Raw genomic sequence first — 24,594 nt, forward strand, 5'->3', positions numbered from 1 at the left:
TCCAGGCAAGAATACTGGAGTGGGTTGCCATTTCCTTCTCCAATGCATGAAAGTGAAATGTGAAACTAAAGTCGTTCAGTCGCGTCCGACTCCTAGTGACCCCGTGGACTGCCGCCTACCAGGCTCCTCCGTCCATGGGATTTTCCAGGCAAGAGTACTGGAGTGGGTTGCCATTGCCTTCTCCGATGTATATGCATATATATTTACACATCTGTGTGTATTTATATATATATATACATACACCTTCTAGTCAATTATACATCTGTGGTGTATATACCTTTTGATGTTTTGTTATTTATTAGATTACTTTGTAGCTGGTATGGTTTCTGGGGTGAAATGACAGTGCTCCTTGAGGGATGTGTGTGCTACAAAGGAAGAGTGAATAGATGAGATCACAGACTGAGATGTAGTTAATAATACAGAAAACAAGAAGTGTGCATAAAGGACTATGAAAGGCAGTAGGAATGAGTTAATGAAGGAAAAGAGGCTGACATTAATTTAAGCTAATACCTGCTTTGACGATTGAAATTCATGGTGAACTTCAAACATTAAGGAATCAAATGCCAGAATAACTCCTGGATGTAAAAATGTTTACAAGCTACTTCCAGGAAAATTGCTTGCCAAGGTTAAGTAGAAAATTCATAGAATATATCTGGAACTGTTTCTTTATATGTTGAAGACTGGATTCTTCTCTCCTGTGCGAAGGCTAAAATAAATCATGGCTATTGTATAGGCTTTTCCCCCAAAGACTTTTGAGTTAAAAGGCTGGCAACATTTCTTTGGCAGTTTAACTTACCTGCTTTCTTTACAAAGCTATATGATTATGTATTTAGGCCTTAGAGTCTTAAATCTTAAAAGATTAAAAAATAATTATTTAAAAACTCTAATGGTGAATTATTGGTATCATTTTTTATTTTATGGTTCCTTATCTTTTTATAATAATAACTAAATCACATTAAGGTAATTTAATTTTATTCCCTGAGTTTAAACAGTAAGTATTTTGCTGTTGAAAAAGTGATTTAAAAAAAGTAGAAAAGTAGAAAAATGGGTATTCAATGCAGTGGTAACTCAAATACTATTATTAACATTTATGTGTTAACTTTAGATGGTGACTTTTTCCCCATATCTGTTCATATTTCTCTGATATTTGGTTTTAGCTCCTAAATAACAGTCCTCAACTCTGAAAGATATTAAGATTGTTTCCAAACTTTGTAAATTTTAACCAATCTGTAATGAAGCTATTTGTATATAAAATATTTTTCAATTATTTTTCCCTCTGAGATCCAAATTCTTTTTTTTTCAAATTGTGGTATAGTTGATGTACAATATTATATATGTTACAGTTGTACAGTACAGTGATTTTTCAGTTACTAGGAAAACAACACATGGTCAGCTAAAATTTTAACAGTAGGAACAGAATAAAGTAGATAGCAAATACTGTCCTCTTTAACCTATTTAACCCTAGTCTCATTTCCAAATGTAATTATGATTTAAAATTTTTTATATAGTAATGTACCAAAATTCAGAAAACTCACTTTAGCTATAATAATGATATTATGTTAAAATCACTATACATATTAATTTTTTATTGAATTTCTTATGTGCCTTTATAATTTTTGAATTCTTATCTACTCCAAGATAAGCAAATTATTTATTTCTTTAGCTCTTATTTCTTTTGATTCTTCCAGTTTTATTGCAATATAATTGACATACAGCACTGTGTAAGCTTGGGCTTCCCTTATGGCTCAGCTGGTTTGGGAATGCATGTAAGAATTAAAGATTTTAAAATTTAAAAAAAAAAAAAAAAAAAAGAATCAACCTGCAATGGGAGACCTGGGTTTTATTCCTGGGTTGGGAAGTTCCCCTGGAGAAGGGAAAGGCTACCCACTCCAGTATTCTGTCCTGAAGAATTCCATGGACTGTATAGTCCATGAGGTCACAAAGAATTGGACACACTGAGCGACTTTCACTTTCACTGTGTAAATTTAAAGTATTCAACATGATGATTTGACTTTCATACTTCATGAAATTATTACCACAACAAGTGTAGTGAACATCCATCATCTCAAGGATTACTTGAGCACTGCAATACCTTGACAGTCAATCTGAGAAACAAGATGGCTTTCTAAGTGATCAGTGGGGTGGGATCTACTGGAAAAAGCGATGGCTCATGTCCTGGGCAGAGTGGGATGATGCAAGAATTCATCACTTACTCAGAATACAAAAATAAGGAATTGTTTCTTTTTTTTTTTTTAATTTTAAAATCTTTAATTCTTACATGCTTTCCAATTTTCCATTTGATATTTTTCAACTGGGGTTGACCACAGGTTAACTGAAACCATGAAAAGTGAAACCACAGATAAGAGAGGAAAGATGTATGTTTATCTTATAATTTGTGTATGTTAGTAGTGCTCTCTGCTATCTGTTTGATTCTGTAGTTTGATTTTTTTGGTAAGTGTTTATCTGGGCCTTATTTTCTTGTGCTTTTCCTAACTGTGTGTGTGTGTGTGTGTGTGTGTGTGTGCACATACATGTGTATTTCCTAGTTTAACCTTTCAGGAGTCTTGAGTTTATATGTAAAGTTCTCTGATATGTCATCCTACCTTGAGTAGTACCTAGAGTTTGTCTTTTGTTCAATAAAACCATGATCCACACTCTAGACTACTTAATCAGAATTAATTGACTTCAGGAAAGACACTTGGAGAAGGCAATTGCAACCCAACCAGTACTCTTGCCTGGAAAATCCCATGGGGAGAGGAAGCTGGTAGGCTGCAGTCCATGGGGTTGCTAAGAGTCCGACACAACTGAGCGACTTCACTTTCACTTTTCACTTTCATGCATTGGAGAAGGAAATGGCAACCCACTCCAGTGTTCTTGCCTGGAGAATCCTAGGGATGGGGAGCCTGGCGGGCTGCCATCTATGGGGTTGCACAGTCAGACACGACTGAAGCAACTTAGCAGCAGAAGCAGCAGGAAAGACACTGGTTTAAGAAATGGCTTACTACTCTAGAAAATAATTATAGTTTCTGATCTCCAAGGGATTTCTCTGCTTCATAACAGCACAATCATTATATATATATATATATCTGTCTGCTAGTTTCAACCTGCACAGTCAAGTGTTCTGACAAGACATTTAGTTTGTAGCACTTTCAGAAACAAACATTGAAATAGACATTTTTTATTACATAGAATATTTCTGTTTAGTCTTGAGGTCTGGATATTTTAATATCAGAAATAAATATTAATTGAGGGGAGTGTTTCTGTGGCCTTTATTGAAGTGAACAGATTTCTTTTTCATTTGACTTCTACATAGGATTAAGAAAATAAATTTATTAATGTTCAACAATACAGACATAACTCAGAGATATTACAAGTTCAGTTCCAGACCACTGTAATAAAGCAAGTTCCAATAATTTTTGGTTACCCAGTGCATATTAAAGTTATGTTTACATTATACTGTAATCTATTAAATGTGTAATAGCATTATGTCTAAAAATACAATACCTTAATTCAAAAAGACTTTCTTGCTAAAAAATGCTAACCGTTATCTGATCCTGTAGTGAGTTGCAACTTTTTGCTGATGGAGGAGCTTGCCTTTAGGTCAATGGCTACAGGGTGGTGGTTGCTGAAAGTTGGGATGGCTGTGGCAATTTCTTACTATAACTAAACAATGATGTTTGCTACATTGACTGACTCTTCCTTTCAAAAACAATTTCTCTGTAGCATGTAATACTTTTTGATAGCATTTTATCCACAACAAGACATCTTTCAAAATTGGAGTCAGTCTTCTCAAACCCTGAGGCTGCTTTATCAGCTCAATTCAGTCAGTTCAGTCGCTCAGTTGCGTCCAACTCTTTGTGACCCCATGGACTGCAGCACGCCAGGCCTCCCTGTCCATCACCAACTCCCGGAGTTTACTTAAACTCATGTCCATTGAGTCAGTGATGCCATCCAACCATCTCATCCTCTGTCGTCCCCTTCTCCTCCTGCCCTCAATCTTTCCCAGCATCAGGGTATTTTCAAATGAGTCAGTTCTTCACATCAGGTGGCCAAAGAATTGGAGTTTCAGCTTCAGCATCAGTCCTTCCAATGAACATTCAGGACTGATTTCCTTTAGGATGGACTGATTGGATCTCCTTGCAGTCCAAGGGACTCTCAAGAATCTTCTCCAACAACACAGTTCAAAAGCATCACTTCTTCGGCACTCAGCTTTCTTTATAATCCAAATCTCACATCCATACACGACTACTGGAAACCCCATAGCCTTGAGTAGATGGACTTTTGTTGGCAAAGTAAAGTCTCTGCTTTTTAATATGCTGTCTAGGTTGGTCATAACTTTTCTTGCAAGGAGTAAGCATCTTTTTATTTCATGGCTGCAGTCACCATCTGCAGTGATTTTGGAGCCCCCAAAAATAAAATCTGGCACTGTTTCCCCATCTGTTTGCCATGTAGTGATGGGACCGAATGCCATGATCTTTGTTTTCTGAAAGTTTAGCTTTAAGCCAGCTTTTTCTCTCTCCTCTTTCACTTTCATTAAGAGGCTCTTTAGTTCTTCTTCAGTTTCTGCCATAAGGGTGGTGTCATCTGCATATCTGAGGTTTTTGATATTTCTCCTGGCAATCTTGATTCCAGCTTGGGCTTCATCCAGCTCAGCGTTTCTCATGATGTACTCTGCATAGAAGTTAAATAAGCAGGGTGACAATATACAGCCTTGATGTACTCCTTTTCCTATTTGGAACCAGTCTGTTGTTCCATGTCCAGTTCTAACTGTTACTTCCTGACTACATACAGATTTCTCAAGAGGCAGGTCAGATGGTCTGGTATTCCCATCTCTTTCAGAATTTTCCACAGTTGATTGTGATCCACACAGTCAAAGGCTTTGGCATAGTCAATAAAGAAGAAATAGATGCTTTTCTGGAACTCTCTTGCTTTTTTGATGATCCAGCGGATGTTGGCAATTTGATCTCTGGTTCCTCTGCCATTTGTAAAACCAGCTTGAACATCTGGAAGTTCACATTTCATGTATTTCTGAAGCCTGGCTTGGAGAATTTTAAGCATTACTTTGCTAGTGTGTGAGATGAGTGCAATTGTGTATTAGTTTGAGCATTCTTTGGCATTGCCTTTCTTTGGAATTGTAATGAAAACTAAGCTTTTCCAGTCCTGTGGCCACTGCTGAGTTTTCCAAATTTGCTGACATATTGAGTGCACCACTGTTTCACAGCATCATCTTTTAGGATTTGAAATAGCTCAACTGAAATCCCATCACCTCCACTAGCTTTGTTCATAGTGATGCTTCCTAAGGCCCACTTGACTTCACATTCCAGGATGTCTGGCTCTAAGTCAGTGATCACATCTTTGTGGTTATCTGGGTCATGAAGATCTTTTTTGTACAGTTCTGTGCATTCTTGCCATCTCTTCTTAATATCAACTGAGTTTATTAACATAGTTTACATAATATTTATTGTCAGTTCAATAGTCTTCACTGCATCTTCAGCAGGAGTAGAATCTATTCCAAGGAATCACTTTCTTTCCTTATCCAGGAGAAGCAACTCTGCATTTGTTAAAATTTATCATCATATTGTGGCAATTAAGTCCTATTTTCAGGCTCTAATTCTTTTGCTGTTTCCACCACATCTGCAGTGACTTTGTGCACAGAAGTTGAATCCTGCATAGTTATCCATAAAGGCTGGAATCAACTTCTTCTCAACTTCTGTTAATGTTGATACTTTGACCTCTTCCCATTGTCGGGGGAGTTTGTAGTTTCCTCAGTCTGTCTCATTGCAATAAAAATGTGAAGCAATGGACAGACCAGCATTACAGCCCTCTGATAGATCAGTGTTACAGCTCTTGGATGGAGCACTGTTGTAGCTCCAAGTTACAGCTCAGTTTTATTTAGAAAGTAAAGGAAAATACATCCTTGAGGTGTGAGGGCATTCTGACCCAAAAGACATGAAGAGAAGAGAGGCCCCCAGACCAATTTTGGCTCCTCTTTTTATGTTTTTTCTCCTCCCCCTGGGCCTGCCCTGTAAATTGGGCTAGCCAGGAGTGCTGTTTGTTTTACCTGCTGTTTGTTTCACTCCAGTCCTCGGACCTTCCTCTGTTCTAATTTTGTGGGCTTGGGGTCGCAAAGAGTCGGACACGACTGAGCAACTTCACCTTCACTTCCCTTACTTTTTAGCCACCAGCATTCTGGACTCCTTTTACCTAACACCATTAACCTGTAATGTTCTTAATTGCATTTAGAATGGTGACTCCTTTCTAGAAGATTTTCAATTGACTTTGCCCCAATCCATCAGTGGAATCACTATCTAAGGCAGCTGTAGCTTTAGAATATATATCTATATCTATATCTATCTATCTATATATATAAAAATAATCGGACATGAAAATCAGAATTACTTCTTGATCCATGGGCTGCAGAATAGATGTGTTAACAGGCTTGGAAACAATGTGAATCTCGCTATACATCTCCATTGGAGCTCTTGGATGACCAGGTTCATCATCAAAATGTTCAGTAATATTTTGAAACTTTTTTTTTCTGAACAGTAGATCTCAACACTGGGCTTAAAATATTCAGTAAACTGTGTTTTAAGGAGATGTATTATCATCCAGACAGAATTGATTTAGTAGAGGGCCCTGGGATTTCTGGAATGGTAAATGAGCATCGGCTTCAACTTTCAAGTCATCAGCTGCATTAACTCCTGGGAAATTCCATGGATAGAGGAGCTATAGTTCATGGGATTGCAAAAGAGTCAGCCATGTTTATTTTGAGTTATCTTTGTTAGATTTTGATGTCATCTATTCGTGAGCTTCATAAACTGAATTACATTCCTGTCTGTTTTTTGTATGTTACATACGAGTTTCAAACATTGAGAATACTGTAAAAATTAATCAGTACTGAAATATTTTGTGGGAATTCTTTCATCATTTGTTTTCCTTTGATATCCTTAATTAGCCTTGTCTAAATTTCCTTTTTTATTTGCTTCCTTTTCATTTCTTTTTGTTTATGTTTCAAATATCCCTTGCTTCCTATGGTATTCATTTTGTTTTACATTTTTTGTAATTACATGAATTAAGTTTTAATTTGTTCACATTTTTTAATAATGGAAGTATTTAAGCCTAAAAGTTTGGCTTCAGTTTTTTCCACATCCCATTGAATATAGCTCTCTGTGCTGTACAGTAGGACCTTGTTGTTTATCCATTCTCTGTATAAATAGTTTGCATCTGCTAATTCCAAACTCCCAGTTCATCCTTCCCACAATCCTCTTGTCTTTGGCAATCACAAATCCTTTCTCTGTGTCTGTGAGTCTGTTTCTGCTTGGTAGCTAAGTTCATTTGTGTCATATTTTAGAATCTACATGTAAGTGATACCTTATGGTATCTGTCTCTTTCTGACTTATTACTTTACTTAGTATGATAATCTCTAGATCCATCCATGTTGCTGCAAATGGCATTATTTTACTCTTTGTTATGGCTGAGTATTATTCCATTGTGTATATATACCATTGTGTATATCTTCTTTATCCATTCATTTGTTGATGGACATTTAGTTTGAATACCTTTAGTCTTTTTCTTTGTCTTACTTAGATGATTCTTATTAGGTTTTTATTTTAAAGTAGTATATTTTTACCCCCAAACCACTTTTCCACCTTGTGATAGTCTCAGAAGGTTTATGAGTTAATTTGAAGATACTGATATGTGTTTCATCTTTTATTAGGTCTGGCACCTGGGTCCTGTCATTGTAAGCCTGGCTTCAGAGGGGTGAGCTGTGATCGCTGTGCCAGAGGTTACACTGGCTACCCAGACTGCAAACCCTGTAATTGCAGTGGTCCAGGGAGCACAAATGAGGACCCTTGTTTTGGACCCTGTAACTGCAAGGTACGTTGTTTACTCAAACAATGTCCCATTGTTTAGAGCAAAGGTTATTTTCCTTAGTTTCTCTCTTATGTTTGTGCACATCAAGTGATTGGAGCTTCCGTAAATATCCAGTCTGTATTCTATCATAGCACTCCTGTAAGTGTCTTTAGAATCAGGTCTGGTTCAGCACACATGCCTTTTGTCTAAAAACTTACAAATACAGAAGAGAAGTCATCTTAAGAATGTGTTATTTTACAACAGAAACACATTTGCCCCCTTACCTATCTAGTCTGTTAATTTTAAAATATACAACACTAAAGCTAGCAACCCTTTAAAACTACTATACACTCAAATCTACTTTAACTTCATAACTTATCTAATTCTGAAAAGAATTCTCTCAAAGGTTTCATTCTAGATTTTTAAATAATCTTCTGAAGTTTGAACCCACATAGGTCTGAAAATACCATGTTCAAATTCTTCTATTTAATTACCAAAAAATGTGAGAAACCCTAGTAGAATTGATTACATGCTCAGTAATTCCTCCCAAGAGTACTTTCAGAGATGCAACTTTGTTTATTGTACACACTCAGATAATAGGACATCATGCTATCACCAAGGGACACACTGTACCTGCAGCTTACACATAGAGGAAACATAGAAGCAAGTACAACTTTGAAATTATAAAACTGGTTTGCATGCATTCATGCATTGCTTCAGTCATATCCAACTCTGTGTGACTCCATGGACAGCAGCCCACCAGGCTCCCCTCTCCACAGGATTCTCCAGGCAGGAATACTGAGTGGGTTGCCATTTTCTTCTCCATAAAACTGGTTTACTTTACAGGAATCAGTTCCAAAACATTCAGACCAGACAATGTTAGCTATGTTAGCTGAGAGAATAAACATTCCACTGAAAAAGTCAGAATCCCATACAAATATAAAAATAAATGTTACTTTTTTAAAGAAAAAGCATAGATGAAACTTTATTAAGAATATTTCCTTTATTAATTTATTATTCTTATCTGCTGCTGCTGTTTAGTCACTTCACTGGTGTCTGACTCTTTGTGACGCCATAGACTCTAGCCCACCAGGCTCCTCTGTCCATGGGGATTCTCCAGACAAGAATACTGGAGTGGGTTGCCTTGCCCTCCTCCAGGCTCCAGGGGAATCTTCCCAACCCGGGGATCAAACCCAGGTCTCTTGCATTGCAGGCGGATTCTTTACCATCTGAGCCTCTAGTGAAGCAGTCTTATCTAGACAACTATAAATTATATACTGATAGTTGTTGTTTAAGTGTGCATATGTATACAAACATGAAACCTTAAAATAAGTAAACATTAGTATCCATGTTGAGAATACATTTGTTGGGACAAGAAGCTAAATATTGTAGTGAGTGAAGTTGCTCAGTCGGGTCTGACTCTTTGTGACCCCATGGACTGTAGTCTACCAGGCTCCTCAGTCCATGGAATTTTCCAGGCAAGAGTACTGGAGTGGGTTGCCATTTCCTTCTCCAGGGGATCATCCCAACCCAGGGATCGAACCCAGGTCTCCCGCATTCCAGGCAGATGCTTTACCATCTGAGCCACCAGAAAAGCCTGATGGCTAAAAATTGTATTAGTTATATAATTAAATATATGTTATATCCAGGGCTATTTAGATACCTATCTTGGAACACTGAAACAATAAAAGTCCTGTATACATAAACATGCAGAAAGTCTACAGTCTGTAGTAAAGAGTTGCCATGTGTTGAAAAATAGTAAATTAACTACATCTAGTATCTTTTAGTCTAATATCATCTGAGATGAAGACTTACTTGTAGATCAATACCAGAGTGGTCTGTGAGTGATCACTTGCTAACAGACACCACCTCTCTTGTGGTGTATATCTTTTGGCGTAATCCTAGAAGCATCTCTAGTATTTACGAAATATATTTCCTGTATGTGCTTTATTCCTTTCCCAAAACTCCACAGAAATCTCTTAGCTTTATCACTTGCTCAAATAAAGGACAGGCACAGCTGAACTTAAAATGAAAGAGAAACCTTCTGAGTCTCTGGAGTATAGGAAATAAAACTGGAAAAAAAGGGAATGTTGTCATACACATACTATTCATAGAGGGAAGATGCCTGGTATTTGCAAAGAAAGAGTAACAAATGAATGAAGGAGGCAGGCCCCATTCATTTTCTTTGATAAATATATCAGAAAGGCTAGAACAGGAGAGCTGTCATCATTAGCAGAGCTCCAAGGGAGAATTGCTCAAGCCACTGGCTGGTCTCTGCCTGCCTAAGGGAGTGATTCCAATCCTAATAAGAAAAATGCCTCTTACAAAGTCACTTGAAGCTCTACATAGACAATTAGAATACAACAATAAACAGTCATTAAGAAATCATAAGAGAGAATGAAAAATTAAGTAAGTAGCATTATTAAACGAGTTCCCTTCAACTATGTGATATTTTAAATAGATGACTATAAACTCTTATAAACTAGAATGCTTTATAGGATAAAAACGTGCAGAAAGCAAATCTCATAAGATACCTAAATAATTTTAGAAGTGTTGAATTTTATGCATGTTTCACAAAAACATCATTTGACATAGGATTGTCAGCTGATTACTCAAAACAACATGGATCAGAATGCTGTTTAATGCATGAAATGTTATTTAGAAGCTAAGTAGAGACTTAAATTCAAATAAGATGATACCTATAAAAGCATTCATCTCCAAAATGTGTATTAACCAGTAAACATTTGCACATTTATTCTTTTTCACTGTAATATATATTAGTTTTCAAAATTTTTATTAAAAAAATACAATAAAATTTGTGGACATTTTAAGAAATCACCTTGTTGTAAAGTCTTGGGCCTAAATTTATTTCTAGTGTAAATTGTAAATGACTAACATTCTATTTAAGTGCAGTAGTGACGAAAGTGGACACCTTATTCCCATTTCTTCCATTTCACATACAGGTGTTCTGGATAAAATGGGGCAAAGAAATTTGCAATCATGTAGATTCAGGAAAGAAAGGGAATTTCCTAGGTATTAGATCAAAGGAGGAAATCTGAGTTAAGCATGGTGCTGTTTAGTCGCTAAGTTGTGTTTGATTCTTTGTGACCCCAAGCACCGTAGACCATCAGCCTCCTCTGTCAGTGGGATTTCCCATGGCAAATACTGGAGCATATTGCCATTTCCTTCACTTAAGCACGTGAAGTGAAGAGAAAGCGTTAGTCACTCAGCGGTGTTTGACTCTTCGTGACTATAGCACCCAGGCTCCTCTGTCCATGGGGAATTCTCCAGGCAAGAATACTGAAGTGGGTAGCCGTTTCCTTATCCAGGGGATCTTCCTTACCCAGCCATTGCACCCAGGTCTCTTGCATTTCAGGCAGATTCTTTACCATCTGAGCCACCAGGGAAGCCCATAAACGCAAACAAAACTATGCAGCTAAGGTCATGCCATTGGAAATAGGAGGCTGGTTTTAATGCTGAGATAGGGGTTCAGGTTTAGAGTTTTAATGGCTTCTTTAAACCTTGACACTAAGACTTGGACCTGCTGAGGGAAACAGGAACTGAATTCATTTAAACTTGGACTCTAGAAATGCTCTCTAGCAGTCAACAAGCACGCACTAGAAAATTACACCCAGAGGCTAGGCATGTCAACCAGAAAACATTCTCTTTCCTTTGGGGCTCTAGATAGGTAAAAATTAGTGCACTGTCAAAACCCCAAATCTGTGTGCCACATGGGAATGGGGTCGATTTTAATCTCCCTTTATGTGCTAGAATTCTTCAACATGTCTAGCAAATGGTATTTCCACAGGAAGAAAGTATAGCCTTAACTGACAGTGAACTCACCATAAAGTAGTATGCTGCACAATAGGAAAATAACTGCAAGAGGAAATTGGAAGTCAGAAAGGTCAGAATATTCATAAACTAAAAACAAGAAAGAATCAGATAACCTGAAAAAATTGTACACACATAAAAATATTTTTTTAATTTAATAATGTAAGTCACAGAAATAAAATATGTAGAAAATGAATAGTCATAAAAATATGCATAGAAGATAAAAGCGCGAAGAAAGAAAAATAAGGGAAAAAAAAAAACAAAAAAAATAGGGTGCTACATTAAAAGAATAAGCAGGTTTGGAGAAAGTCAATGTAATTTATTTCTAGAAATGAATGAAAAAATTATATGTAGTCATTGAAATTTAAAATTCAGTGAATGGTTTGAACAAGAGGTTAGAAACTGTTGGATAGAGGATCAAAAATACAGAATGGAGTAAAGTACTTATACATTGTCATAGGGAGGTAAAGAAATAAAAACATGAGATGCCAAGTGGCATGGTTGGTAGAATGATAAAATTCAACCTAAGTTTAGCAGAAGTGGCCAAAGAAGATATTAGATGAAACTGGGGAGAAACAGTATTCAAGAAATACTGGAGTAAAGAATTACAAAGAATTAAAGAAGATTATATATGCTCAGTTTGAAGAAGATAAAAAAAAGTCCACCACCAGGGTTTATAGTAGAATGCTTGCCCACCAGTCAAGGAAAAATATTAAAACCAGAGGCAAATAATCAGTTTATTGTGAATGACCACCACCAGCACTTCAGTTCAGTCACTCAATCATGTCCAACTCTTTGTGACCCCATGAATTGCAGCACACCAGGCCTCCCTGTCCATCACCAACTCCCGGAGTTCACCCAAACTCCTGTCCATTGAGTCGGTGATGCCATCCAGCCATCTCATCCTCTGTTGTCCCCTTTCCTCCTGCCCCCAATCCCTCCCAGCATCAGAGTTTTTTCCAATGAGTCAATTCTTCACATGAGGTGGCCAAAGTACTGGAGTTTCAGCTTTAGCATCAGTCCTTCCAAAGAAATCCCAAGGCTGATCTCCTTCAGAATGGACTGGTTGGATCTCCTTGCAGTCCAAGGGACTCTCAACAGTCTTCTCCAACACCACAGTTCAAAAGCATCAGTTCTCTGGCGCTCAATCTTCTTCACAGTCCAACTCTCACATCCATACATGACCACTGGAAAAACGATAGGCTTTACTAGATGGACCTTTGTTGGCAAAGTAATGCCTCTGCTTTTGAATATGCTGAGGTTATTGATATTTCTCCCGGCAATCTTGACTCCAGCTTGTGCTTCTTCCAGCCCAGCGTTTTTCATGATGTACTCTGCATAGAAGTTAAATAAGCAGGGTGACAATATACAGCCTTGACATACTCCTTTTCCTATTTGGAACCAGTCTGTTGTTCCATGTCCAGTTCTTACTGTTGCTTCCTGACCTGCATAAGATTTCTCAAGAGGCAGATCAGGTGGTCTGGTATTCCCATCTCTTTCAAAATTTTCCAGTTTATTGTGATCCACACAGTCAAAGGCTTTGGCATAGTCAATGAAGCAGAAATACATGTTTTACTGGAACTCTCTTGCTTTTTCAATGATCCAACAGATGCTGACAATTTGATCTCTGGTTCCTCTGCCATTTGTAAAACCAGCTTGAACATCTGGAAGTTCATGGTTCACATATTGCTGAAGCCTGGCTTGGAGGATTTTGAGCATTACTTGACTAGCGTGTGAGATCAGTGCAATTGTGCGGTAGTTCAAGCGTTCTTTGGCATTTCCTTTTTTGGGGATTGTAATGAAAACTAAGCTTTTCCAGTCCTGTGGCCAATGCTGAGTTTTTCAGATTTGCTGGCATATTGAGTGCAGAACTTTCACAGCATCATCTTTCAGGATTTGAAATAGCTCAACTGGAGTTCCATCACCTCCACTAGCTTTGTTTGTAGTGATGCTTCCTAAGGCCCACTTGACTTCACATTCCAGGATGTCTGGCTCTAGGTGATTGATCACACCATCATGATTGTCTGGGTCATGAATATCTTTTTTGTACAGTTCTTCTGTGTATTCTTGCCACCTCTTCTTAGTATCTTCTGCTTCTGTTAGGTCCCTACCTTTCTGTCCTTTATTGTACCCATGTTTGCATGAAATGTTCCCTTGGTATCTCTAATTTTCTTGAAGAGATCTAGTTTTTCCCATTCTATTGTTTTCCTCTATTTCTTTACATTGATTGCTAAGGAAGGCTTTCTTATCTCTCCTAGCTATTCTTCAGAACTCTGCATTCAGATCCTTATATCTTTCCTTTTCTCCTTTGCTTTTCGCTTCTCTTCTCTTCACAGGTATTTGTAAGGCCTCCTGAGACAGCCATTTTGCATTTTTGCATTTCTTTTCCATGGGAATGGTCTTGATCTCTGTCTCCTGTACAATGTCACGAACCTCTGTTCATAGTTCCTCAGGCACTATCAGATCTAGTCTTTTAAATCTATTTCTCACTTCCACTGTATAATCATAAGGAATTTGATTTAGGTCATACCTGAATGGTCTAGTGGTTTTCCCCACTTTCTTCAATTTAAGTCTCAATTTAGCAATAAGGAGTTCATGATCACAGTCAGCTCCTGTTCTTGTTTTTGCTGACTTTATAGAGCTTCTCCATCTTTGGCTGCAAAGAATATAATCAATCTGATTTCGGTGTTGACCATCTGGTGATGTCCATGTGTAGAGTCTTCTCTTGTGTTATTGGAAGAGGGTGTTTGCTATGACTAGTGTGTTCTTGCAGGGGGTGGTCCGCTGAAAGAGAGAGGCAGTGGAACTTCCCTCAGCAGAGCTGAGGGGTCCCAAGGGAAAGTGAGCCTGCTGTCCACCAACCCAGCCCTTTGGCGAGTGAGAGACAATCAGACGCAACAGGGGTTCTGTCTAAGCAGTTCCACTTTATTGTCGTAAACTTTTTATATAGGCAAGCCGGGGGGGGGATGTTTTGCAAGGGACTTTCCATAGTTCTACCAATCAAGTTAAAGGTCAGATTACCACGTGCTTACATCATGACAGGGGTCTATGGTGATCAGGCGTTGTCCACGTGCACGGAAATCAAGAGAGCCAATCAAAAATTTTGACCAACAACTTAAACCATGCCCTCATCTCTTCCGCCAGGCGCCATCTTAGCTCTAAACTGCAAAGCTAGCCCTTCTTTTTAAGGTTTCCCATTTAGGGCCCCACATCTCCCCCTTTTTTATTTTATTTAAGCCTTCAAGACATTTGTATTGATGTTCTGTAGAGCAAGGCGTAAAGCTGTGGGCTGCCAACCTCCAGCCTCGCCAGCCCCTCTCGCGGCTGTGCCTGTCTTAGGTTGCCTTCCTCTGAGGGTCTTACCCATCATTGGCTATCCAGCCACCTCTTGGGGGCTAGGCGGAATCTCTCTAGATGATGGGCATCTAGAACTCTATTTATTTATATGTCTCAGTTAATCTCTTGAAGGGCTAAATTAATCCAGGGGTTTTGTGGGTGCCCAATGTAGGGCTCTTCCTCCATGACTTGGGCAAGCATAACTATTTTTTGTTGTAAGCGTCTATTGCAGTCTCTGAGGTTTTTTACCTTTAACACTACAACAAGCAAAACAACAAAGACAATCAGATATAAGGTATTTTTAAACCAGGTAAATAGACTTTGTATCCAGTCCCATAAATCTGTTGCTCCCCATTTTACTTGTTCCCAAAATATCTGGGGTACAATTTGATTTATTTTAGACACATTTAGATTAAGATGATGTTTGTTAACACATCTTGATTATTCCAAAATGTTAAATCCCATGTTTTCATATTGTTTGAAAGATTTTGTGCCTTTTTTAACGATTCACTAAGAACTGGAAAAGCCGTAAGACAGAAATTATGATATCTAACATCACAATTTAACCTTGTTAAGACAGTCAAAGTATTTCGTGCTCTTGCGTAAAAGTCCAACTGTTGTTGAAGTCTCATTATAGCTGATCGAAGGTGTTCAAATTGTGTTGATGTTGTCTGGCACCCTTGAGAGGATATGGAAGATATGTTGTTCACAACTTCTATCGTTTGTGCTTGTTGAATCCCCAGTACGGATCTCGTCACAGTAGTACCTATAAGGGAGAGAAGGGACACTATCCCGACAATAATTAATCCAGCTGCTTGAGGCTTTCTATGAAATTCTGAAATAATATCAGTGGGCCCTTTACAGATTACTTCACTAGTTTGATTGACTGGGACCCATATATATGGAGGAAGACCAAGAACTACTACTTTTGTTGTGTTGTAATCTATACATTTAGTAACATTAATTGTTGCATTGGTGATTTCGCTAGGATTGAAAAGTCCAAAATAAGTGCCAGCCGGGAAACAGGCCCTTCCCTCCCATGATTGCGAGGTCGTACTATTATACACATGCCATTGGTCTGTCGGGCTTTCTATGGCCCCTCTTGTGCAATTAGGCTTGGGATTGGGAAAGGCCTGAGTATCATTGGTTGTCTTATTTGTTTTCATCGCCAGAAAAATAGGTCTCCAATCTGTTGGTCGAGGCCCCAGGATAATAGGGGTGTCACCCTCTGCTGCTGAGGCACAAAGGTCCCACCCAGACCGGTTGTTTGTTGACTCCCAGTATTGATCAGCATATCCAAACCATGTCAAGGGAGCCCCTTCCGGGTAGCTCATGTTGGATATAATGTTTGGATAGGTTAGAGGACATGGCCTTTCACCCCTACGAAAAAGAAACTTAGAAGCCACTTCTTAGATTACCCCTTGCAGAGCTGTTTCATGGGAGGTCTGACTCCAGCTCAAGAGTTTCAATGACCATAGGCAGCACAAATCTGATACTGCTCCATAGCTTTGGACAATTTTTAACATCACCTCTTGACCAGCACACCTGTGTGGAGGATATTTATAAGGTTTACCCCTATCTGAGATGCCTCGACAGTTTTACTCTCAGGCTCAGGGCATGGTCTCCCTCCTTGATAAAGATTGTTAGGACAGTGGAAGGCTTGTGTTATGGTGTCCCAGCCCAGGGGGCCAACCGTGTAACGGTCTCCCAGACCTTAGTAGCCTGATTATCTGAAACTTCAAGTCCCCTACTCTTGAGCATATATCTCAGCACCTTTAGCACAGACTCATCAGACTTACCAGTGTTATTTCCCATGTTGCCAAGGAAGAATAGAAAGAAAAGTCACTGAGGACAACCACCAAAATTCCTACCGGAGCGGTGGCGGCCAGGAAGTTGCGTTTGTGGTATGCTTTTGGAACTATTTATGTGCCTACACTGTTGCACGGAAGTTTTCTTGCTAGGGGCAGGCACCCTAAGGGTCTCTAGCCCATCCTGTGACCCCCTTATCCTGTCACGGGAGTCTTTAAGGGGCAGGCACCCTAATGGCCTTTAAGTGCCTGACCCGTGCCCACAGGGAAGATTCTAGGCCAAGTCCTCAGTTCAGAATGTTTAAAGGAGAGTTTCACCCAGTCAGGCTCTAGTTACTGAGGCTCACTTGTTGCAGGGCCTTCAGAGTCTGCCAGAGTGTAGCCCTAGCCAGGACTTGTCAGTTGCCTCTGCAACCGTTCACCCGTTCACTGAAACTCTCGTGGAAATCAGGAGAATGAAAGTAAAGGAGGAACAACAGCAAAGGAAGGAAAGCGTGTCAAGAATTGAGACAAAGTCACTTCCCCCGTTCAAGGAGGGGGAGCTCACCTTGTCTGGCCGCTTGTCCTCCGGCGATACTCCTCTGAAGGGGAGTGCCGTGCTGCGACCAGCCTAGGGTCCCTCGTCACTCCTTCTTTCAGAGCCGCACCATGTCACCACCTCTGTCCGCTTCGGGCCCCACGTTGGGCGCCAGTTTCTGCAGGGGGTGCTCCGCAGAAAGAGAGAGGCAGTGGAACTTCCCTCAGCAGAGCTGAGGGGTCCCGAGGAAAAGCGAGCCTGCTGTCCGCCAACCCAGCCCCTTGGCAAGTGAGAGACAATCAGACGCGACAGGGGTTCTGTCTAAGCAGTTCTGCTTTATTGTTGTCAGCTCCTGGTTTATATAGGCAAGCTGGGGGTGGGGGGGGGGGGGAGTTGCAAGGGACTTTCATAGTTCTACCAATCAAGTTAAAGGTCAGATTACCACGTGCTTACATCATGACAGGGGTCTATGGTGATCACACGTTGTCCACATGCATGGAAATCAAGAGAGTCAATCAAAAATTTTGACAAACAACTTAAGCCACACCCGCATCTCTTCCGCCAGGCACCATCTTAGCTCTAAACCACAAAGCTAGCCCTTTTTAAGGTTTCCCATTTAGGGCCCCACACGTTCTCTTGGCAAAACTCTATTAACCTTTGCCCTGTTTCATTCCGTATTCCATGGCCAAATTTGCCTGTTACTCCAGGTGTTTCTTGACTTCCTACTTTTGCATTCCAGTCCCCTATATTGAAAAGGACATCTTTTTTGGGGTGTTAGTTCTAAAAGGTCTTGTAGGTCTTGATAGAACCATTCAACTTCAGCTTCTTCAGCGTTACTGGTTGAAGCATGAAGTGAAGTGAAGTCGCTCAGTCGTGTCCGACTCTTTGCGACCCCGTGGACTGTAACCTACCAGGCTCCTCCGTCCGTGGGATTTTCCATGCAAGAATACTGGAGTAGGTTGCCATTTCCTTCTCCAGGGGATCTTCCCAACCCAGGGATTGAACCCAGGTCTCCCGCCTTGCAGGCAAACGCTTTAATCTCTGAGCCACCAGGGAAGCATAGACTTGGATTATTGTGATATTGAATGGTTTGCCTTGGAAACGAACAGAGATCATTCTGTCGTTTTTGAGATTGCATCCAAGTACTGCATTTCAGACTCTCTTGTTGACTGTGATGGCTACTCCATTTCTTTTAAGGGATTCCTGCCCAAAGTAGTAGATATAATGGTCATCTGACTTAAATTCACCCATTCCAGTCCATTTTAGTTTGCTGATTCCTAGAATGTCTACGGTCACTCTTGCCATCTCCTGTTTGACCACTTCCAATTTGCCTTGATTCATGGACCTAACATTCCAGGTTCCTATGCAGTATTGCTCTTTACAACATCGGACCTTGCTCCCATCACCAGGTACATCCACAACTGGGTATTGTTTATGCTTTTACTCCATCCCTTCATTCTTTCTGGAGTTATTTCTCCACTGATCTCCAGTATCATATTGGGCACCTACTGACCTGGGGAATTCCTCTTTCAGTATCCTATCATTTTGCCTTTTCATACTGTTCATGGGATTCTCAAGGCAAGAATACTGAGGTGGTTTGCCATTCCCTTCTCCAGTGGACCACATTCTGTCAGACCTCTCCACCATGACCCACCCGTTTTGGGTGGCCCCACAGGGAATTGCTTAGTTTCATTGAGTTAGACAAGGCTGTGGTCCATGTGATTAGCTTGACTAGCTTTCTGTGATTATGGTTTCAGTGTGTCTGCCCTCTGATGCCCTTCACAACACCTACCAGCTTACTTGGGTTTCTCTTACCTTGGACGTGGGGTATCTCTTCACGGCTGCTCCTTACCTTGGTCGAGGGGTGTCTCCTCACAGCCTCCCTGCCTGACCTTGAACGTGGAGTAGCTCCTCTAGGCCCTCTTATGCCTGCGCAGGCACTGCTCCTGGACGTGTAGTTGCTCTTGGATGTGGGCTTGTTATTATACAAGCAGGAGTGTGCTGAACATCTTTCATATGCTTCTGTGTACATGTAGCATAAGATTCTTTAGGGTAAAAGTCTAGATACGGAGTTGCTGGCTGACAGGTTTTAAATACTTTTAATGATAATACTAGATAATGCCATATTGGCCTAAGTTTTGCTCCAAGAGACAAATATCAGTTTATTGTGAATGTTCACCACCAGCAGTTCAACTTCACTGAAAAAGCTTCTCAGTGACATATGTACTTTAGGCAAAGAATATTGAACCCAGAAGAGTTTCAGTGGGTTGAAGACTGTAAGAATCAGTCTATGGAAAGCAGTAGCATTTCTGTACACCAGCGATAGCCAATTAGGAAATGTAATAATATTTAGAATGGCAACAAAACAGTGTGGTACTTAGGAATAAATGTTCTCAAGTAGAGGTATTTTTAAAAAGATTATTGAAGATCATATAGTAATATTTAAAATGGGGAGATAGCTGCTAATTTTAAGTGCTGGTAAAAATCTGGGGAAATGAAAGTGTTTACCACTGTTCTTATTAGAATGAATTAGGGACTTCCTGGTGGCCCATTGGCTAAGACTCCACACTCCCAATGCAGGGGGCCCAGATTTATTCTGTGAGGAGGGCATGGCAACCCATTCAGGTATTCTTGTCTGGACAATCCATAAGAGCAGAGGAGCCTTGCAGCCAGGAATGCATGCGGTCACAAAGAGTCAGACACCACTGAGCAACTGAGCGTAGCACAGCAAGGAACTAGGTCCCACATGCTGCAGTGATGATGATGAAGATCCCACATGGCACAAGTTAGACCGAGTACAGCCAAATAAATAAATAAATATTTTTAAAAATTAGGATGAAGTAGTATCAAAACTTAGGCCAATCTGGCATTATCTAGTATTATCATTAAAGGTATTTAAAACCTGTCAGCCCACAACTCAGTATCTAGACATTTACCCTAAAGAATCTTATGCTGCATATACAAAGAAGCACATGAAAGATGTTCAGCACACTCCTGCTTGTTATTATGTAAATCAGGAAAAATCTAAATATCCATAGATAAGGAAAATAAATTGTGATATATTCATATAATCTGATACAAGAAATGAGTGAAATAGGTCTTACATGTGGAAACATTGATAAATTTCAGGTGAAGTGAAGAAAATAAATGCTGTTATCATTTATGTAAAGATGTAAAACATAAAAAAAATCTATGAATACACAAATAGAAATTTTAAAATTTTAAATACACTGATATGACATGTGCTAATTTCAGCAAGACAAGGCTCAAAGCTTTCCCTTCTGGCCTCTTACTACATCCTCCTCCTTTCCTAGTGTCTTCCCCCCCCAAAATCTGCTTCATCTCTCATATCCTAGCCTGCCCCTTGTTCTTTCAGAAGTATATTACTTAACTTGGGATCTTGGATTTTACTTGATGTTTTGTTGACTATATTTGCATCCACATTCCTCAGAGAAAGTGGTCTGCAATTTTCTTTTTTAGTGGTATCTTTGTCTGGTTTTGATGTCAGGGTGATGGTGGCTTCATAGAATAAATTTGGAAGTGTTTACTCCTCTTCAACTTTTTGGAACAGTTTGAGAAGGATAAATTCTTTATTGTAAATTTGGTAGGATTTCTCAATGAGGCTGTCCAATTCTGAACTCTTGTTTGGAGAGAGGGTTTTTGTTTTTTTGTTTTTTTTTTTTTTTTGTCTTTTTTTAAATACAGATTCTATTCTTCTAGTGATGATCTGTTCAAGTTAACTATTTCTTCTTGACTCAGTTTTGACAAGCTGTATGTTTCAAAAACTTGTCCATTTCTGCAATTTTTTAGTATAAAACTGTTCAAACTGGAAAAGGAAGTGACAACCCACTCCAGTATTCTTGCCTGGAGAATTCCATAGACACAGTAACCTGGTGGGCTACAGTCCATGGAGCTGCAAACAGTCAGACATGACTGAGTGACTAACAGTTTCACAACTGTTCATAGTATTCTCTTATGACTTTTTGTTGAGCATTTTTTGTATCTGTGTTCATCAGTGATATTTGCCTGTAACTTTCTTTTTGTGGTATCTTTACCTGGTTTTGGTATTGGGGTGATTGTGGGGCTGGGGTGGGGGAATTGTAACTGCAGGAAATGAGGTAGCCATGCCGCTGCGTAGGATCTGGGCTGCCTCTGTGGTAGACTTCTTCTGGGACCTGTCCACTCCAGATCTAGTGCTAAGCTGTGGTGTGGAGTGAGCAGAGCTCATGCATTCTTGCTGGAAAACCAGTCACTGAATACTCCTGCCCAGAGCCTCTCTGCCCAGATTTAGCACTCGGCCACTGTGTGTTCCTGTGGCACTAGCTGGTGCATGCATTGACAACGGTCATCTCAGCTCTGCCCAGATCACACCCCAGGTGCCCTGGTCTGGCTCCGCACAAGTAGACTGAATTGTTGCCTTGTTCTTGCATCAGGCTGTAGTGTGGAATTGAGTGGAGCTGGGGCATTCACCCCTTCAGATTGGGAAGTGCAGCAAAGTGGCAGCCACCATTGCAAACCTCTCTCTGCACTAACTGTTAGCAAGCCAATGCTCCTCACCAGTAGAGTCAAGGTTTCCACAGCTCATCTATGTTAGCAGATTTTCCAGCAGGCAAGGGGGCTTCTATCCTCCATGCAGGACCCCAGAACTGAGATGCACAGAGTGAATCAATCTGCTTTGTCCCACAAAGTAGGACACTTGAGAGCCACAAGTGTGGCCCTTCTCTTTCTTCCAGATCTCTCCAAGGGATCAGGTTCTGACCTGATGTCTTTTTTTCCCCACTCTATCTGATCATATGGAGGTCTTTCTTACAGTTTTGGTTGTATAAGAGATCTTCTGCTGATTTCCCATTAGTTTTCTTGTGAGACTTGTTCTGCATGTAGATATATTTTTGATGAGTTTGTGGTGAGCTCCATGTCTACCTGCTCCACCACTTTGATCCCATTTCAGATATTTAACTTATCAGTTTTTTGGGGGTGGATGGGGCATTCATGTATACTTTTTTTTTTTCTATTGTCTGATTTTCTAGTTTTCAACTATTCTAGAGTTCCTAGAATAAATAGTAGCTGATCTTATGCTAGGAAAAAACAAAAAACTTGCTCTCTTTAACTTAATAGTCATTAAGCTTTTAGGGGTACATACAGTCTTGCCTGGAATCTCATGGACAGAGGAGCCTGGGAGGCTGTAGTCCATGGGCTCACAAAGAGTTGGACACTACTGAGTGACTGAACATAGCTGAAACACATAAGGGAAAATATTCGTATTTTTAACTTCTAGGTTGTGGGTAATGGATAGTTATCATATGGACTTTTCTAATGCTTTGAAGTAATTCTAGATTTAAAGTTTCTCTAATTGAAGGGAAAAAAGAATTTCCTAATTTAAAAAGATATAAAAGCAATTTTTAGCTTAATACAATATCAGCTACTGTAATGTCTACACATAAGATTTTCTGTTATATCCTTGTCTAGATAATGATATTACTGAACACCATCCTAATTATATTTAAAAATATGAAAGCAATGCAACTCAAGACACAAAAATATTTACTAATTTTATGTATTATTAAAATGTTTAAAATGTCTCTCCTGGTAAATTACAAGAGACAAGCTAATTTCAGATATATGACAAGTCAATTAAATTTAAATGCTCTTCTGACTCTTGGCATTTATTTTAAGTACTACATGCTAAAATTTGACTCTTTTGAAGTTTAGTATCATATTTTCTATTCAAAGTGAATTGAGTTGCAGGCTCTGATAAATAATGTAATGGACCTTGATCTAGGTAGAAACGTGCTTTTATTTTTATCAAAGTCATAATAGACAAACAGTGAAGTAAAAGACTGGAAATTAAAATCTATATTTTTATCTTGTTTTGCTTTTTTTTTTTGACTGCACTTTTCGTTACTAGCACAAAAAGTGATGTGATCTGGCCTTGATTTACCTCTCCAGAATATTCTTGAGCTTCAGCCTCTGTCTTCTAGCCTTGCTTAAATTTCTTGAGTCACCAAGCTCTTTTTAACTCTGGAATTTTACAGATTCTATTCAGACTGCTTGGAAAACCTCACTCTGACCTTTTCCCTTTGCTTACCTAGGCAGTTTTCAAGGCTCAGTTCCATTTCTCATTAAACTATCCATTATCCCCCAGTGAAAATTATTCTTCAGCCATAGTCGCTTGTCATCTTTTTCCTTGATTATCTTTTCACAATTTGCAATCCATTTAACATCTATTATACCTCTGCAATGACATAAATTCTATGTATTTCTTCATCATTAAAATATAAGATAACACAGTGGCTCATACATGAAAAAGAAGGAAAGGAGAAAACTAAAAAGAGGTGTGAAGCTTTGACAGTTGCTTAAACTGATTCATATTTCTTAATCCATAAAGTGATATTGAGTCTTTCTTGCCTAATTCTCTATAGTTGTAATTGTAACATTGAAACCCTGTACAAAATACAAAGTATAAAGATAAATGCCTGCTGGTTTATCTCTTGTTTATATATTTTTATAAGTCGAGATAAGTTTCCATTCTTTTCCCCAATGGGATTTTTAAAGTGTATGCTAGTATTTTTCTTGGTCTGGATTTCCCACCTCTTTTCCATGTACAGGAATGTTCTTGTTAGGTTCAAACCCAGGGCATTTTTACAAAAGGCATTCAATTTATATATTTGATCCCAAATCTAAATTAGAAATGTAAAATTTTTAGCATAAAAAGTCTATGCCATAATTTGTCTTCTGTGACAATTACAGTTCAAAACTATTATGTTAATTGTTTTTTTATATTGAAAGTTAAGGTTGTAAAAAATTGAGAACTAATTTTCATTGATTTTTGTCTCTTTGTCTAACCCACCAAGTATTATTTAGCCTTAGAACAGTGTATTTAAAGAGTAAACACTCAACAAATACTGCTAATTATCTTATTATCCTTCTTTTGTTAACTTATTTTAATACTAGGATGCATTAGAATGAAGGCCATAACAGAGGGAAAGCTTTAATTGACTACAAACACCCCAACCAACAGTCATGGCTACAAATTTTTCTGAAGAAATTATCACAAAAAAATAACTTCAATGTCACTGGAGATATTCCTGGTGACTTCGTCAGTAGAATTCCCAGTTGGCTAACAATCACAGATAAACATGTACTGTTGAAGTTGTCCCTAATTTGTAAGAAGGTAACTTCATGAGAAAGAATACAGAGAAACTATTATGACTCTATTTCTCTAGAGAGAAACTGTGCTGAGGAAACTAT

The 24,594-nt window shown here is 39.1% G+C and overlaps 1 protein-coding gene across 3 annotated transcripts in view; it reads left to right on the plus strand.

The window, feature by feature from the left end:
* LAMA2 (laminin subunit alpha 2) overlaps positions 1–24,594 on the plus strand; it is a 684,287-nt gene that overhangs the window by 273,402 nt on the left and 386,291 nt on the right. For all 3 annotated transcript variants that reach the window (XM_060419598.1, XM_060419599.1, XM_060419600.1), the window contains exon 10: positions 7,718–7,878. In XM_060419598.1, coding sequence (XP_060275581.1) covers positions 7,718–7,878 — 161 coding nt within the window. The remainder of the gene's footprint in view (positions 1–7,717; positions 7,879–24,594) is intronic.

The sequence above is a fragment of the Ovis aries genome, chromosome 8 (genome assembly GCF_016772045.2).
Source record: "Ovis aries strain OAR_USU_Benz2616 breed Rambouillet chromosome 8, ARS-UI_Ramb_v3.0, whole genome shotgun sequence".
In the NCBI taxonomy this organism is placed as follows: Eukaryota; Metazoa; Chordata; class Mammalia; order Artiodactyla; family Bovidae; genus Ovis; species Ovis aries.